At 32.7% G+C, this 19,474-nt stretch overlaps 1 protein-coding gene across 2 annotated transcripts; it reads right to left on the bottom strand.

Moving 5' to 3' along the window:
* Positions 1–4,809: 4,809 nt before the first annotated feature.
* On the bottom strand, positions 4,810–17,864 carry LOC134265720 (eppin-like). 2 transcript variants are annotated; one of them, XM_062747941.1, is made up of 6 exons: positions 17,796–17,864; positions 9,322–9,466; positions 8,041–8,115; positions 6,870–6,992; positions 6,272–6,445; positions 4,810–5,082 (listed from the first exon to the last, which is right to left on the bottom strand). In XM_062747941.1, exons 1-6 carry the CDS (start codon positions 17,832–17,834, stop codon positions 4,928–4,930), a joined length of 711 nt encoding a protein of 236 aa, XP_062603925.1. In that variant the 5' UTR covers positions 17,835–17,864; the 3' UTR covers positions 4,810–4,927. The 2 variants fall into 2 exon arrangements, with proteins under 2 accessions (XP_062603925.1, XP_062603926.1); XM_062747942.1 differs by lacking the exon at positions 8,041–8,115.
* Positions 17,865–19,474: the final 1,610 nt, after the last annotated feature.

Here is a 19,474-nt window from a genome sequence, read left to right as displayed (position 1 = left end):
AAGATGGAAGCCAGATTGGGGCAACAACTTTCTCCTTGTTAGGAATGAATTCTCTGTTGATCTAGAAAAAAATGTTGATATAAATTTCAAAGTCCAATTGCCAAAAATCACTTCAATGATTCAGCAATGGAAAAGACGTATTCTAACTCCCATTGGACAGGTAACAGTTGCAAAAAAATTAATTGTACCAAAATTAAACCATTTGGTTATTTCATTACCAAATCCAAATGAAGAAATCTTAGACAATTTAACACAGCAGTTGTTTATTTAGATTTGTATGGGGGTCAAAAAGTGATAAAATAAAACGTGTTGTTGCTACGCAGCACCAGACATTGGGAGGCCTTAACATGGTACATCTTAGAAATTTTATACTTTCTCTAAAATGTGCATGGATTCAAAGAATTATTTAAGCCGCTTGATCCGAAAAAGACACATATAATCTTACACAATAAAAGTACTTCATTACATTAGATAATGTATCAAAATAAACTATCAGATTGATTTAATACTTTATAACAATTATCGTAGCAAGGAAAACATAGATCAAAAACTTTATTGACAAACAGAAATTCCTTACGGGAAGCTAAGATCCGTTGTGAGGTTAACTCTGAACAAAATAAATTTATCGGTTATATCTAATTATGAAGATAATTCAAACCCGAGTATTTTTTTCCATTTATAAAATCTTATAGAAAAAATGGTCGGGTTTGTTCTTCATGAGATATACATGTACATGTAAGCGATAAATCTAATTTTTCGAAGGTGATTTCACGTGATGTCAACATAGGATTAATTTTTGTGTGATCTAACAAAATTTATTTTTTTAACTTTGAGTTTTAATTTCTTTTAAACTAAAAAGACTTTAGGTGTATAGTTTGACAAAAGTTGAAACAATTTATGGACGATTATTTTTCAAGAAGAAAAGCGAATATATTTTTCTGCGATTAGAATCGGACCAAGCGGCTTTAAAGGAAGTCATTCAGGGTTGAATATTTTTGAAATAGTTTATGGACAAGATGTTGTGGAAATATTTTGAATTTGGGTGATGATTTTTTGTTGAAAATGTTGAAATGTACGAAAAACAAATTTGGGAAAGATGTCTTAGAGTCTTGGTTATCCTTCATCACTGATAATCGTTTTGACAAGGTAAATCTTACACAGTCTGAAATTTTATCAACCCCAGTTTGGCTAAACTCTTGTATCAAAGTGAATAAAAAGAGTATTTTTTTTATAAAGAATGGTACAAAAATGGTGTAAAAATTATTGATGATTTTTTAGATGTCAATGGATCATTTTTATCTAGAGAGAATTTTGTGGAAAAACATATCATTCATCATGTATGTTTTATGCAGTATAACAGCATTATAAGTGCTATTTCATAATTTTTAAAAGATACAAAATTTTCAAGGATAGGTTTCTCAAAGCTACAGCGTCCATTTTTGCCATTGTGATACAAAAGATTAATATTGATTGATAAATGTTCAAAAGATATTTTTAAAAGTATTAACACAAAGAATGTAAAGCCAACCGGTTTTTCAAAATGGAATTCAGAAATGCTTCTAAAAGATTTTCAAGAAATGGAGTTGAGATATGTTTCTGATGTGTGCTTTAAGGTGTCTTCAAATTCAGCTGTCCAGTGGCTACAATTTAGAATCTTGCATAGAATACTGCCTGTAAATTATTACCTTAAAAAAATAAAATAAAAAGAAAATGATATTTGTACATTCTGTAACAATGAATATGAAACCATATTGCACAGTCTGTTCATGTGTAAAGATGTAATGCATATTTGGAATGATCTTAGTCTACATATTTACAATTATACATAAAAAAGTGTAGGTTTCAATATTCAAAATGTAATCTTTGGAGAATTACCTTTGTCAAAATCAAACGATGTCATAAATTTTGTAATTTTATATGCTAAACAGCACTTTTTTCACTGCTTACAAAATACAAAGAAGCCTAATTTAAATGGGCTGATTGGCCATTTAAAAATGTATTATAGGTTTAAAAGTACATATCTGTTAAAAATCTAACTGCAGAAAATTTTGAGTCTACATGGTCACATTGGAAAATTATGTTGGAAATGTAATCCTCTGAAAAAAAAACAAACAACATATTTAGATCAAATGTAGCATACTTTCCCCCCTTTTTTATCCATATAAAGTGTGTAAAAATTTGCAAAAATTGATGTATTGCTGATGTAAGTGTGAGTGAAGTGCGAAAGTGGGTGGGTGTGAACAATTTTCTGTGCAATTTTGATAAATGTATCTGATGGTTTTATTGAAAGCATGGAAATAAAGCATTAAAAAAACTTTTTACAATTTGCTTTTTATTTCAAAAAGACAAATGATTTGCAAGTAAATGTCCACTATCATTTATAAAAGGGGTTATGATAATTAAAAAGCATCTGTCATCCAAAGCAGAGAAAGTTTACACATTTCTGCATTTGAACAATATTAGCAAAATATGTTTTTCCATTTTTTTGATCTGAGTAACTAAACACCACCTCGTGTATTAGGATAAGTTTGATTACTTTAAATTTTTACCAATCCGGCCTTTATCATGTTCTGACACCAGAAATGTCTGGTTTTGTTCTTCTATTCTAGAAGTTACAGTCTGGTCATGAAATAAGTTTTATCTTTTAGCTAAATAAAAGTACTTTAGGAAGGTAAAAAATCTATGTAGGTTATTGGTAATTGAAGATAAATATATTGGTTGTACCAGACCTGTGCGTAAACAAACAAGAACCATAGTCATGATCGATATGCTAACAGGTCCAGTCCAAAGACTGTTTCTACCTACGTAGCTATTAATAGCTACCTTGGTATTTAAAGCTACCCAAAGTAGCTATTTTTATCTACTTTCTGCTTTACTTCCATTTTGTGGCCAAATGCAGGAACGGCGCAACATGGTGAGCACAAGATTTCTTCATACATCCACACTGATGATGGATATGACAAAAGTTCGGTCAAAAAATGATTACTTCATATATTATCAATTTGCATAGAAACTAATATAAAATCGTCATGAATACTAGTATTCACCTTATGTATCGGACACGGACACAGCATACAAAAAATCTGTTCTGCAAAAATTTTACTTATTCCGTCATACCAATTAACATCTGTAGATTGGTTTTCAATCAACCTTGACGATGAGGTTAAAGCGAAACAGAGCCATGTTACGAGCGGGTTATTCGTCCTGCTATCTCTAAAATCGCCACCTTACTACCACAAAAACAGCTATTTATACAGTAGACGATTATAATCATTACATTCATTCGAAATTTGAACGAAAACAATTCCGCAATTTAATTTTTTTGAGCCAGTCAACTTACTGTTGTATTCCTCGCACTGGCGCATGCTCACACCGTTTGACTTATTTTTTTTTTTGCATGGTTTCCCATGCCAAAAATAGCCAGGGTACATCGATGAAACTAAATTGTCTAATGTAAGTTTTGCTCAGCAACCAATATGGAATAATAATATGCTTAAATATGAAAACAAAACATTATGTTTTAAAAATTAGATCAAAAGTGGGATAACACATATTAAAGACCTTTTTAACAAAAATGGAAAATTTAAAACTCTACAAGAATTGTCCGTTGATTTAAAAGAAAAATCAAATTGGATGTGTGAATACAAAATATTAAAAACAGCAATCTATAAAAAAAATCTTTAAGATTCAATATGAATAGCTGTGCATACATACAGAATATAGGGAAGCGTTAATTTAAGTTTGTAAATGGTGTTTATTGTATTTAAGATAAGAAATGTAAATTTTTTTACGATAATTTACTCTTTAAGAAATTTAAAGCCCCAAGCCATGAATTAATGTATAAAAAATTATTTTCTGTTGCTCAAGAGAGTTGGAAGGATATATATAGAAATAAGGTTAAAGATATCTATGACAAAAGAATATGTGAATTTAACTATAAATTGTTGAATAATATATTGTGTTGTAACAGTTTTCTTTTTAAATGCAAATATAGAACTTCCGCTTTATGTAATATGTGTGATGAAATTGAAGATATTAAACATTTACTTTTTGATTGTGAACATGTTCATATACTATGGAAAAATCTGAGTTCTGTGTTAAATTTTGATGTACAGTGGAAGCATGTCGTCCTAGGTTTTTATTCTGAACGGAATTCCAGAATACAACTTTTAAATACTTTTGTGTCTTTCTTAGCATACAAGATATATAAATTTAAAATGTTTTGCAGAGTTCAGAACAAAACTGAAACAGAAGATTTGTTATATTCCTATGTGAAAACAAATATTAAAAACAATATGGACATTTTACTGAATTTAACAAAAACTCACATGTATAAAAATAAGATGGTGACATTTGTAGAAATGCTTTAACTAAATATATGTTTCTCTGTAATTTTTGTTATACTAACTATCCTGGCCCGGGTTAGTTAGGAATTGTAAACGGGTTTGCATAATGATTAATAAAATTATTAAAAAAAATATAGCCAGGGTTTGAAAAATAAACACTCTAATGAAATTCCATGCGAAGGAGAAATAAGGCTCTGACAGATGCACGGGGGAGACATTGAAGATAATGAGAGTTTTCGATTTTCTCTTTTTGGGGGGGGGGGGGATCTTTATTTGAGCTTCAATAACTCATGAATGATTGGACAAAATGAAATGGGAATTTGGTTTAATCTTTTTGAAAGATGATTTTAAATAAAATTTAGATAGGAAAACTAAAACATATTTTCAGAAAAATAAATTTAATTCACCTCAAAAGTTTACCCTGCGTTTCTTTTTCCTTTCAGTATATACAATTAAATTAAAATTAAACTTTATATCTTTATTATTCAAATAGTGCAGTAACACAGCAAAATATGGTTTAACTTCTTGTACAATAAATTTCCTCATTTTCGTAATCCCAAATGGAATGATCTTCATCCAATTTAAATACGGCGTCGTCGGCGCGTACGGCGGGAAGGGCCGGGAAGGCGAATACGGCGTGTAGGGCCCGGAAGTCGAATACGACGTGTAGGGCCCGGAAGTCGAATACGGCGTGAAGGGCCGGGAAGGCGAATACGGCCGGGACGAGAGGGGCGATCTGGAATGAAAAGCTGATATATAATTGTGTTCCTGCTTTTTTTTAAATCAAAAGTACAGCTCTACGAACTTTTTAATCTCACATGGTTTTTCGCATAAATTAAGGTTATATTCTTTTTGCCCTTAAATGAACATTGTCGACCTTGAATACGAGACATAGCTCTAATATGTATTTAATCATTTAAAAGGTAATTTTTTTTTCATTTACGGTCTTAAACTTTAGAATTTTACAATCATATTTATCTTTTATGATGCTAGATTCAGAAAGCAACCATATCAAAATACAAGCTTTTTAACATGAAAAGCAGTCTAACAAATGAGAAAAACTATTATCGTTTTGCGCTTTATAGAGTCATGTTATTGTACAGAAAATAAAAAAGAAACATGATTTGCAATGTTTTTGAGTCAATGCTAGGCAAAGAACTGCTTTACAAAGAAGGGGTACATAAAAGGCCACGTTTGAACCCGTAAAAAACATTGGGAATTATCGCAATCCATCAGCCAATAGTACATGTATATTAAAATCCTACCAATAATTATCTGTGAATTGTGTTACAAGTTAGTAAGATAAACGTAATATTAAGTTAGAAGTCATTTTTTTAAATATATTTTTTGCGTCTTTGCACAATTTGCATTAAAATAATATGACATTTATTTGTGCAAAAACAATATAAGACTAAAAAGTGCGTTGAGCTGGCTGTATATCTGTTGAAAGGTAAAGAACATCATTATCAACAAAATGATAAGACTATGGCCCCAGTATATATTGAAAATTCTTACACTGAAGTCAAAAGGTGTATTCTGATAATGCAGCGAAGATGAAATCATGAGTATATAAATAAAGAAAATGGTTTATGATTGAAGTCTGAAGTCATTGTTTAAAGTTTTAGCAATACATGTACTTTCGACCGAATTGAGGCAGCAGATAAATCTGTGTAAATCTACATTTCCTTATCCAACCCAAAGGTCATAAGTATGGTATTATGGGTACATACACGACAGGACCGTTAGCTGAGAGCAGAATGGTTGTTTTTCATCAAGAAAAAATTATATGTGAATTGAAATAACCCGTCATTTTCGTTGAATCAAATAAGTTAAATATTCATATTGCTAGGAGCTTCTACACATTGTCTTAGAGTAAAAGTAAGCCCGGTCAAGAGTCAGCGCCCTCGCTTAAGTCCAGTACTTACTTGTTCCCTTTCTACATCGTGTGTTGCACTCCCTTATTGACTGGAAGTTATTCTTGTTTCCCTGACACCCGCCGTAGGTAAAACTTTCACAGCGATTCGTTCCTCTGTTATACCACCACCGTCCTAACGCTTCTTGGCAAGGGCCGACTACTTTCGGTAGGGAACATATGTCCTCTACAATAACATAAAACTTTACATCACTTTTGTGATTTTTTTTTTGATTTTAAAAGATTTGAATGGCATGCGCTCGGCAATTGTAAAACAAAGCTGCAGGTCCCTCGGACACAAACTTAAAGATAGAAACCTGATGTCAAGGAAGGTGTTGGAACGCTAGAGATCCCTTAGTGCTCGATGGTCCCGAGGTCCGACTATTGTCAATATATAATACAATTTAATCGGTAAGTGATTTACCTCTCTATATGAGTGAAAAATTCTCGAATGGGACGAAAACAAATATACAATCAATCACAACAGTTTTTACGTAATTGGTTACTTAATATTATTTAATTAGTAACATTTTTACGATCAAAGCTTGTAAATAACTACTAGTATCAGTTCAAACAAAGTATGATTAATCATACAGTAGCAAGCTACTTACGGCCAATACAAGCCATTCTCGGGCACATGGCTTTTCCAATGGAAGAACAAATGCACGTGTTACACCCGTCTTCAGAGGGAAATTTTTCTCCCTGTTTGTATTTTCTTCCATTGTATAGACACACTAATAAAAGAAATGAATAAAAAGAAATCAAACATATATAACAAATAGTGACTAAAAATATAAGAAACAAGGAGTACTAAGAGATAAATCATTTGTCAAATATTAACAGAAGTCCCTCGATCTGACATTTACTTTGCCAAAGCTTTTTTAGGTCACTCAGGTGACCTAATTGCTATCCGTTTCGTCTGACCTCGTTTGTCGTGCGGTGTGCGACGTGTGTTAACATTTGAACATTTTAAGCTTTTTCTCCGCAACCGCTCAACCAATTTTGGCATAAAGCATCTATGGGTTAAGGGAAACATAACTTGTGAATTTCATGGTTCCTACCCCATGGTGCCTGAGGGTTTTGTGCCAAAACCACTAAATTAATGCAATCTTTAAAAATCTTCTTCTTTACTCCTGGATATCAAGCAGTCACACTGTTGGCATAATTGTAATGAGCATTGAGTCCTATACCAAAATTATGAAATTCTTGACCCCAGGGTCAAGGTTTCTAGTGCTAGAGCGAAGCTCTATTTATTATATAGTGAAAATGCATAAATTTTTTGAAAATCTCTGCTCCTGGGTATTAAATGAACCAATTAAGTACAAAGTTATGATGAGCTAAAGTACTTCTTCCAATGAGGAAGAATGCCTCTACCAAAATTGTGAATTTTATGGCCCCAGGATCAGGTGTTCTGGTGATAGGGTGGGGCTTTATTAATTATATAGTTTAAATGTATTTATTCTTTGAAAATCCTCTTCTCTGCTTCTGGGTATTAAATAAACTAACTGAGTTCATAATTATAATGAGCAAGAGTGCCTCTACCAAAAGTGTGAATAAAGTGTTATCGCCCCAGAGTTAGGAGTTCTGGCATTAGAGCCGGGCTCTATTGATTTATTGTATAGTGAAAATACATTAAATCGTTGTAACCAATAGTGTCTCTATCAAAATTTTGAATGCCATAGCATGATGCTCAGATGACCTATAAGTCCCATGTGCTTCTTTAAATTTCCCTTGACTCATTTCTTTACATAGAAATTTAAAAAAAACTAAATGACTACTTACCTTTCCCTAATCTCACTCCTACAGGAAGCACACAACGAGTCTTACAAGCACAACCAAAGGAACAACACTTCTGTACTAAAACAATCAACAGGAGAAATTAACATCGGTACAACACTTTTGTACTAAAACAATCAACAGGAGAAATTAACATCGGCACAACACTACTGTACTAAAACTATCAAAAGGAGAAATTAACAAAGGTACAACACTACTGTACTACATACAATCAAAAGGAGAAATTAACATAGGTACAACACTACTGTACTACAGACAATCAAAAGGAGAAATTAACATATGTACAACACTACCGTACAACAACAATCAAAAGGAGAAATTAACAAAGGTACAACACTTCTGTACTAAAACAAGCAAAAAGGAGAAATTAACAAAGGTACAACACTACTGTACTAAAACAAGCAAAAGGAGAAATTAACAAAGGTACAACACTTCTGTACTAAAACAATCAAAAGGAGAAATTAACAACGGTACAACACTTCTGTACTAAAACAATCAAAAGGAGAAATTAAAATAGATACACCACTTCTGTACTACAGACAATTAAAAAGAGAAATTAACAAAGGTACAACACTACTGTACTAAAACAAGCAAAAGGAGAAATTAACAAAGGTACAACACTTCTGTACTAAAACAATCAAAAGGAGAAATTAACAACGGTACAACACTTCTGTATCAAAACAATCAAAAGGAGAAATTAAAATAGATACACCACTTCTGTACTACAGACAATTAAAAAGAGAAATTAACAAAGGTACAACACTACTGTACTGAAACAAGCAAAAGGAGAAATTAACAAAGGTACAACACTTCTTTACTAAAACAATCAAAAGGAGAAATTAACAACGGTACAACATTTCTGTACTAAAACAATCAACAGGAGAAATTAAAATAGATACACCACTTCTGTACTAAAGACAATCAAAAGGAGAAATTAACAAAGGCACAACACTACTGTACTGAAACACTACTGTAATAAATAATCAACAGGAGAAATTAACATAGGTACAATACTACTGTACTACAACAATCAAAAGGAGAAATTAAGAAAGGTACAACACAACTATACTAAAACAAATAACAGGAGAAATAAACATAGGTACAACACTACTATACAAAAAAAAGCAAAAGTAGAAAATAATAAAAAAAAAAAAACTGTTAAGAATTGTCTAGGTGGCTTAGTCATTACAGCGCATATAAACAGCAGATCAACACTGGTTGTCCTCTTTACACAGTATTATTCTTAGTTTCGTTACACTACCCTACCTCCTGGACATTCTTTGTCCCATTTACACCGCCTATCAGCTTCATTACATTCACATGTGGTGTTTAGCCGAGACAGTGGACACGTCCCCCGTTTTTTTCCAGAAAGCGGATTAATCGGAGGCGGTGGTCTAATCTGTGCCAAGGCCTGTGAAAGATTACAAAAATGTAAATAATCATACGTTTATAATCTATTTCTGTGTTATTTCCAGTTTTTTTTTAGTTATTGGCGTTGACTAGTCGAGAAGATAAAATTGTTAATTGTTTGTTAATAAATGAATAAATTGTTGTTTACAGTGTATGTATTTATTTATTTTAATACATTTTACAAAGAATTTTCGATGGTAAATTATTAATAGTTTGATAAATAATTTTCTATTAAATGTTAAGTCCGTTGTCAAATTGTTCCCTAACGTTTTTTTTTAAAATATACTCTTCAAAAAAAAAGAAACGCATAGTAGAATTTAAGTGTCACGTTAAACATAAAGATTATTTAGTAAAGTGAAGCATTGATAAAACAGAAATGTGGTAAGCAACAGGAATACTATCTAAATGTCATAATTACTCAACAATTTTAAAATTATAGTCTGTTTAAGACCATTAAAGATCAATATATGATATGCCCCCCGTTAGACACAAATGATAGCCACAAACGGCATCAAATGGAAGCAAATGTGTGTAATAAAAACTGTATAGGAATACTCTCCCACTTCAAATGTAGAACTTTGGTCAGGTGTTGCAGAGTCTGGGGATGCGATTGTCTTTGCCAAATCATGTCAATCCATTTTGTCCAATGCTGCTTAATTTGGATTAAATCTAGCGCTTTACATGACTATGGCTGAAACAGGTTTTTGTTTCTTTGCAAGAATAGGTGTGTCAAACGAGCCATATGTGGCTGTGTATTGCGAGATTGCGATACGGCTCTAAGATGCTGCAAATTTGAAAGAGTACGTGTAGGTAGAACATGGTTAGAGTACCTTTTTCCATCAAAGTCCATTTAATTCGAACCAAATCAATCTAACTTTCTTATAATACCATTTTCCATATCATTACACTACCACCACCAACTTTTTTTAACGTCCTGGAGGCAGTTATCTGTCTAACATTCATTACAAAGCATTAACACTCTTTAACTTATAGGAGGCTTTCAGATAAACCTTGTGCACTAGTAGGTTAACCAAAATGTTCAGCAGTGATACTATGGTCATACTCTATTGATTTGAGATCTTTGAAGTCGATATTTAGGGTCTTTTGGGGTAGGAACAATGGCATGCATAATCCTCTTGCAATAATTCGTAGTCATTTGAAAACGGTCTTGTTAGATAATCTGTGCAGTTCAGGGATAGCTTATGCTTTAGATGACGTCCTTGCATTGCGTTCATGCAATTTACGTAATCCTCGGAAGTGATGCTGTGCTGCTGATGTCACACGTAGTCTACCATATTTTTTGCGAACATTGGGTGTTCGGTGTTAATGGTTTATGTTTTATAGGTTAGATATGTTCTGTGTGTAACATTAAAACCTCTTGCAATGGTAGATTGCGGTACCCCTGCTTCCAGTCGCCCATTTTCCTTTTTGTACAACGCAACATTCAGATGCAGCATTTTTAAGAAGAGTCATTTTTCAGATAAAACCAGTTTCAAAATATCGAGAACCCCCGCTTTTGATAGCCCCTTTGCACCTGAAGGAATTGCATCGGAATTCAACAAATGAAAATTGAGATCAAATTTTTGGGGGAAATTTTGCAAAATCAGGTCTTTTTGTCTGTGAGACTTGTAGAATAGCTGTAAAGTTAACTATTGCATTAAAAATCATTACGTCGGGCACGGTGTTGGTATCAAAATGTCGAAAATTACTATTGCGGCGGCATTTGCGCTATGTCCAAAATTTTAAAACAATTCACTATATGGAAACTATATATCATTCGGTCGGTAATTGTATACTAAATACATTTAAACAAAAATATTGATTAAAAAATTCCATTTATCAAATATATTAATTCGACTATCCAATCAATTACGTCAACCAGAAGTCTCTGACGAGACTAAAGCTCTACTGGTTTGTACTTATAGCAAAGGAAGAGGAAAGAACTTAAGCAGTTGGGAATTGAAACTTTGCAACAGCAATAAATAGAATAATGATCCTTGAATAATTCTCTTTATGTTCTTAGTGTAGTCTACTTGCATGCCACATTATATTATAATCAGACTAAAACTGTATTTGAAGTAGCATTTTGAGAGTAACAGAAATTGCTATTTTTACTAACCAAGGTAATAATGTTCATTGAAGTCAAAAAGGGATATAAAGAATTACCGTTTGTCGAAATTAAAAATCTAAACACAGAATTATGTACCTAAGTGTAGTCTACTTGTGTGCCAAGTTATAATAGAATCAGACCAAAACTGTATTTGAAGTAGCTTTTTGAGAGAATTTCACAAATTTCTATTTTTAGTAACAACGCCAACACCGTTCGTCGAAATCAAAAACCTATATACAGAATTATGTATCTTAGTGTAGTCTACTTGTGTGCCAAGTTATATTGAAATCAGACCAAATTTGTAGGAGGAGTAGCATTTTGAAAGAATTTCACAGAAATTTCTATTTTTAGTAGCAACGCCAACACTGTTCGTCGAAATCAAAAACCGATACACAGAATTATGTATCATAGTGTAGTCTACTTTTGTGCCAAGTTATATTGAAATCAGACCAAATTTGTAGGAGGATTAGCATTTTGAAAGAATTTCACAGAAATTTCTATTTTTAGTAAGAACGCCAACACCGTTCGTCGAAATCAAAAACCGATATACAGAATTATGTATCTTAGTGTAGTCTACTTGTGTGCCAAGTTATATTGAAATCAGATCAAAACTGTAGGAGGAGTAGCATTTTGAAAGAATTTCACAGAAATTTCTATTTTTAGTAACAACGCCAACACCGTTCGTTGTAATCAAAAACCGATACACAGAATTATGTCTCAGTGTAGTCTACTTGTGTGCCAAGTTATATTGAAATCAGACCAAAACTGTAGGAGGAGTAGCATTTTGAAAAAAAATTCACAGAAATTTCTATTTTTAGTAACAACGCCAACACCGTTCGTCGAAATCCAAAACCGATACACAGATTTATGTTTATTAGTGTAGTCTACTTATATGCCAAGTTATATTGAAATCAGATCAAAACTGTAGAAGGAGTAGCATTTTGAAAAATTGTTTACAGACAGACAGACGGACAGACGAACGGACGCCGGACGCATTACTATCGCATAAGCTCTTCTGGTCTCTGACCAGTAGAGCTAAAAACGCATGTAGATCGGCAACAGGAGCGTCGCACACGCAATGAGAAAATGTTGATAATTTCCATAAAACAAACAATACAAGCATAAAATTTAGCAGAAAAGTTCAAAAAATGATGTAAATGATGTAAAGTTTTACAATTGTGATGTTGTTCAATCCGAATGATGTGAAAGCGTTGTTCAAAATGCAAGACAGCGATGTAGATAAGCATTATCCGAAGAAATATGGAAGGAACATGAAATGTCATCGGTAACTTAAAAAAATAATTTCATGAGCAAAATCAATTTTGAAATGGCATGTCAACGATCCTTTTTGTGTGCAAGGAACTATATTTTAAATTAGACTGATATTTTATGTCGATATGTAGGTTGGGTTTCTGATATTAAGCCGATTTATTGTGGGGACATTGACTAAGATGGTATGTCACAAAGTTTGAGGTTCAATGTCGCAAAGTTTTTAAACTTTGTCATATGGCAAATTTTGTAATGCTGGATGAAAAATTGATGTTGAAAATTATTTTAAATTCTACAAAATGTTGCCATGTTATTAAGGAAAAGATCTCTAGACAGAATTTTAACTTGCGGTACCTTAAATTTTAATAATAATAATTGCCGTATTACATATATGTACTACATGTAGCTATACGTCACAATTGAATTAAACGGCAAAAGGGTCACGTTTAAATGTTACACTCCAGCAATGGCCTACATTTTAAGAATTCATTTTTTTTAATTTGGCACCAAATAAAGTTAAATACAAAATGTGCAAAATAAAAACTTTATATAGATATGAAAATGAATTGATTCTATAATGAAGTGTTTGTTTTTAAGGCTTTTTACAAAGTCAACATAAATGTCACGCATTGTCCAAAAGTAATAAATCTGACTATAATCGTATAAATGTGGTAACATTGATCATATGTGTAGTCATTGAAAATAGACATATTGAAAATTAAAGGATAAATCCCGAGAGACACTTCAGCAGTAAGTGGTCATCACAGAACGGCCCACTTACCATACTTACATGTACTTCTATCTAGAGGAGCTCTCCAGTCTTGTTTTGAATGTTTTTTTATGGAACATGAGTAATCTTATACTTAGCAGACTCTAAATTGTTTTCTTTTAAAATTTTGTAAGTGTTCACTAAGTGATATCTAGCTGAGTATGACAATTTAAACCTAGACTCTACCGGGTATTTAGCTTTAAAAATAAATTAAAATTTTTTTCTCTTCCTGTAGAAATTTGATCATATTTAACCCCCACCCTGACTGAATCTATTAAAATATGTTACAAACTTGTAGGAAGGGGGTATTAAGGGGGAATTAAGGGGGCATTTTTTCACTTTGAAAAGTTAAGATTAGTACAGAAATGGACAAGTAGACATTGTAAATACTATGAAAAGGTGAAACGGAATGCAGACAGCTTTAAAAATTATAACACTACAAACTTGACATGGCAAAAAAATTGTCAGTTTTCCCAAGATGAAGTAAGACGAATATAGTCTTCACAACATAAAGGGTTAGAAGCTTACAAGTGCATTAAAATTATCCTCATAATAGAAATATCTTTTTACTTTATCATGCCTACACATACGAAAAAAAAAAAACTTTTCTATGGTATCACAAATGAGAGACAATTTGCAAGATAATAATAAAAGAACAAAGATCACAAGCTACTTTCAAACAATATCCCATAGAGAGCCAAAGACAAATATTTTATTCATGATAATAAAAGATAAACCACTTTCAATATGGCCATCAAATGGTTCTAGAATTCCATTATAACTTCCAGTGAGTACCATTCATGTTCCCAGGGACCAGTGTCTGACTGCCATCGTCTAAATGTCAACACTCGCAGTGACATTTCACGTACGGGAACCAGCTAACAATTACGGACAAACAAAAACTGCTTCATCTGCGTTTTGTCGCCAGATTTTACTTGTCATTATGTTATTATATATATATATATATATATATATATATATATATATATATATATATATATATATATATATATATATATATATATATATATATACACCATTAATTGTCTTATAAGTGGAGCCATTATGTGTAATTTGGGTGGTAAATTGTGAAGTTGAATACAAGGTTAAAGTCTATCAGCATGTATTACCAATTGCAACAGCATTATTTCAGAAAACATTTATCTGCAGCTTTGCATATATATATATATTATGATTTTCTTCATTATACATCTAGTCCATATTTACAATAAGAAATCCTAAACATCCCCTACCTTTTTGCTCTCAGTCTTATCAGGCATCCATAGAACAGATAAAACAAAATTTTTGGATGCGTTTTTGAACAGTACATACTGTAAACACTGGTCCCATTTCTTGGTTGTCCCAATATAAGAATCAGGGCTGAGAACTCCCCCCCTGCTTATAATAATGCCCCCGTTATTCTGCCATTCATCAGTCCTCCAATGCCTTGTAAGGGGGGTAGGGACCCCCCAGACCCAATTCTACATTTTAATGCCATCTGCTATTTCAAATCTTAGACTTAACACTTCCATTGTCATGAACTAAATGTAAAATATTTTCAAAAATTTGGCTTGCATTAAATTAAACGATTATAATTTGAAAAGAAGAAGATCGTTTTATAGAAAGACCTCAGTCAACTCTTTCTTATAAACCTAAACTAAGCACTGCAATAAGACAGTGTTATACAGAGTTTGTCCTATGGGCTGGTGTGGAACATAAAGTGTCCTTGTGTAGAAGATACAGGAGTAGTTATATAACAACTCATTAATACAGGACAGGGCATATAAATCTCCTCTTCATAACATCAGGTTCAATATTTTGTCATTTAGTTTGGCCCTATTCATCATGTTCATGCTGTGTGGTGTTATCTATAAATTTGTTTATAAAGAGCAATACTGCCTATATTGCTATTTAAACCCCAAAACCATTTCTTACTCTCTTGATGAAAGATTGAAGAGCTGCTCAGTTTTACATCCAAAAGATTTTTTAACCCATTCTAAAGGCCCCGGTGACCTTACAATGACCGTGAATATCTATGATTGTGTAAGATTACATTGAAGTGTCCTGTAAGCTGCACACCATCATTATATTACATTACATTCGGCCATTACCTAGATCATTACCTAGATAATACTGACATGCCCTCTTCCAGTGTGTGTCCTTGTCAGAATCTACAAAGATCATCCTGATCACCCCTTGATAAACACATGGTATATTCCTCAACGATGACCTGACCTCCCTTTTATAAGATTTACATAGTATATTCAATAATTATCTAAACATTATGTTTTATTAATATCTAATATCTTAAGACCGCTGTTATCTTTATAGAACACATTTTATTATTGCTATACCAGATACACAGAGTGAGGCTAGCTGAGCTTCATTCATATATCAAGCTAGACAAGATAAGATAAACAGTGTATACCCCGTGCGATATCTTTTAAATTGTGAAATATACATGTGCTAACATATGTTTTAAAACATAATCCACAAGTAAAATATGTACCAACAAGTTTAATCAACCCCCTCCCCCTTCTCTGTGTAAGAACAAGGTAACAATGAGATTGGAGGTGCAAAAGATAATATGGCATTATACTTTTTCAGTAGAAAAAAATCTTCATATTCATAAATTTCAAAAATGTTTTTTATGCATGTGCATGTAAGTAAGTATAGCTTAAATTAGGAGAATCATGTACTATTTCCCTACCTCTTTACCTACAGGTGCCTTCATCATGGTTTATGGAAATCCCCTATATATCACCTTTACTTTCATTTTCACTTTATGAAAAGAAGTATTGATTTAGAGAATTCTATTTTTACCACATGGAAATCTTCAATGCAGGGTGAGGTCACGAACTTAAAACATTTAACCATGTCTATGCTGCGGTGTCATTTTTATCAACTTTTGTGATCTTTTTCTTTCAGTTTACTTAATGAGAATAGACATTTTTAAGTTTTCAGAGGTAATTATGTGTATTTTCAAGCTTTATCTTTTCCCCAAAAGGAACTAGTGTTTTATCCCCCAAAAAAGAAAAACTTGGATCCACTCCTCAGTAGGTTATGGATATATAAACCTATAAATCTGAATGCCTGTTCTTCTCTAGCATCACATCTGTCAGAGTTAATTACACATAACTACTAGGTCTGCTCAAACAATGAGCCCCTATACATATCACCAGCATTGGGAACTTAATTAAGGTAGACATGTTGAAATGCACCATTCAAAAACTTCCCACAACAATCAACTTTATCAAGGATAAACCATCTCTCTCTCTCTCTCTCTCTCTCTCTCTCTCTCTCAACATAAAGATCTTTGATCTCTCTCCATACAACAAAACTTTCCTATCAATCATAGATATAAACCTTTCCAATACCCCCTTCACAATTCAAAACTCTTCAGAGCAGTTATGGATAAACTCTCTGAATCTACAACATTCCTTGCCCTCCCTCCCACACCCCCCCCTCCATTACTGACAGGAAATGCATCATTCGTTTACCTGAAGAGTAATTTTCTGTACCCCCAATTTTTTGACCATGTGATCTTGAAATCACTCTATACTACAAAAATTACAAGTCCTTACCTGTTTATTTTTTCTCCATAAAAGATGTAAGCAAAAAAGTAATGTCGACAAATTTTTCTAGAACTTTACGTAAAATAGCGTCATTTTGACGTTACCAAAACTGACAACAACACCGTGCGCAACGTCCAAGCATTTCACTCAAATACATCGTATCCATACAAAAAAAGGGAAGACAAAACTATCATACATTTTTCAGGGTATTGTTCCTCCTATACGTTTCTTTTTTTAATTTGAAGAGTTTAGATACTTGAATTTGATTATTTCATACATGTAGTAAATTATATTTTTACTAAGGTTGTGATAATTTTACATGGAATTTTGAAGCTTGTGCATGCTCAACAGTTTTGCTAATAAAAAGCATAAAAGAAAATAAATGTTAACGTTTTCAAAAAACACTGACCGTGAATACATTAAAAGAAGATACTAAAAAGGAGAAACAGGACGATTGGAATAATTTTTTTTACAAAGCAAAATTGAAATGTCAAAAGGTAAACCACCCCCACCCCCACAAAGTGAAAAAAATTAAAAATATTAATTTTTCTAATATTCTATCGTTTATGCAAAAACATGAATAAAACTTAAAGAAATAAAGACTTACACAGGCCGAAAAAAGCAGGATAAAAATCGTTCCCTGCATTTTGTCCGATACTTTTTACAATTGTGTCAGGCTGGTTAAATGTGTATTTATAAAGTTTTTGGGGCATTATTAACGTCCTTCAATCTGCAAAATAATTTATTTTCCCCGAAACAAAAACAACATAATTGATTTTTTTTTACATTGAGTTCCAGGAACAGTGACAGGTGACGGCTTTAATTCGTCCTGCGGCACTTTCGACACGTGATTGATTGCTAAATGCAGCCTTTATAATTACGACCGCCGAAATCTTTTTTTAACGCTAGTCATCTGCCAATATTTCTTAGGACGTTTGATAAAAAAATTATCAGACTCCACAGATTGTTTTCTCCAGGTTCTTTTTTGTTTTTTTGTCTCTGCTGACATAGCTTCTCATTCTTTAATTGCTTAGTTAATGACATTTTGGAAACTTTCCCCATTTAATCTTTTTTCAGGGGAGCAGAAGTTTACTCTCCTCCATGGCACCTGATCCCACATCTGATGTTTCTGTGGTCCGGGTTTGCTCTGCTCCTTGTATTGTTTTATGCACTTTTGAGCTTGAATACTGTTTTTTTTTTATTTCCACATATTTAATTAGTATCAGGGAGCTTCAGACCTCTAGCGGTTTGGTTTTATATATATTTGTCCTTTTTGCTAAAGATCGTGTAATGCAAAAAACATGCGATTTATGGCGCACTTTTTCGTGATAGCTTTTCCACTTTCCAGCATTGGACAATCACCTAAAACCCTTACACTCCGTTAGTCTAGACTCATACTTAAACCAACATGTATATTGTTCTTCCATCTCCACCCTTTAACGGACCTATAACCCATTTCTTCCCATATTTTAGTCATAATCACAAAACTAAATTCAAGCGAGTTTATTGATCTTCATAATGGATTGAAAGGCTGATAAATGAAACAGGTTGATTATAAAATGGATCTTTTGTAGCTGACAGGTATATTTTATATATCAGATGTTACATGTAAATTTGTCATTTTTGAAACATAAGCATTATTTCATAGTTCAGTTCATAATTTCCCGGAAACCCCCTTGAGGATTGAAAAATTTGATAAATCAGTTGCTAGTCTCTAAATGAATGTTTAAAATGAAAAAAAAAAAATTAATTTAAAGTCTCTGAAAATAGTCATCGATTAAAACTGTTCAAAATGTTATTTTTTTAGAATAACATACTTCTTCTTAAATACACATTAGGGGTTTTTTCGACTCCCTTTCACTAAGGAATTTTTGTTTTATTCCAAGGAGAATTTGTAGTCAAGATAAGTTCTAAGTAACAACAATCCTTTTATAACAGGACTTGAAGTTTTTTTTTGAAAGTTAAATGATTTGTATGTTCATTCGAAGTCTATACCCAGGCACGTAGCAACAGGCCCACGCACTTTTCCCCCAATATTACTGTTGCCATTGTAAATGTTATTTGAAAGGCATGTCAACCCACCACCCACCACCCCCACCCCAAGTTATACTATGGTAGAGTAATAAAAGGGAAATGTAGTATTGCATGGAAAAACATTGGAACTGAAATAAGTTGGCACTGAACCCCCCTCCCCCCTCCGAAATAAGATTTTCGAGGTACGGCAATGGTTTTTTTGTTGTTGTTGTCATCAAGGTAAGTAAAAAATAATCTAGCCCCCCTTTCAAA

This window comes from Saccostrea cucullata, unplaced genomic scaffold (assembly GCF_032062105.1).
Source record: "Saccostrea cucullata isolate Sc308-1 unplaced genomic scaffold, CSIRO_AGI_Scuc_v1 ctg1080, whole genome shotgun sequence".
NCBI lineage: Eukaryota > Metazoa > Mollusca > Bivalvia > Ostreida > Ostreidae > Saccostrea > Saccostrea cuccullata.
The sequence above is the reverse complement of the archived record's forward strand: the minus strand, read 5'-3'. Positions and strand labels throughout refer to the sequence as shown.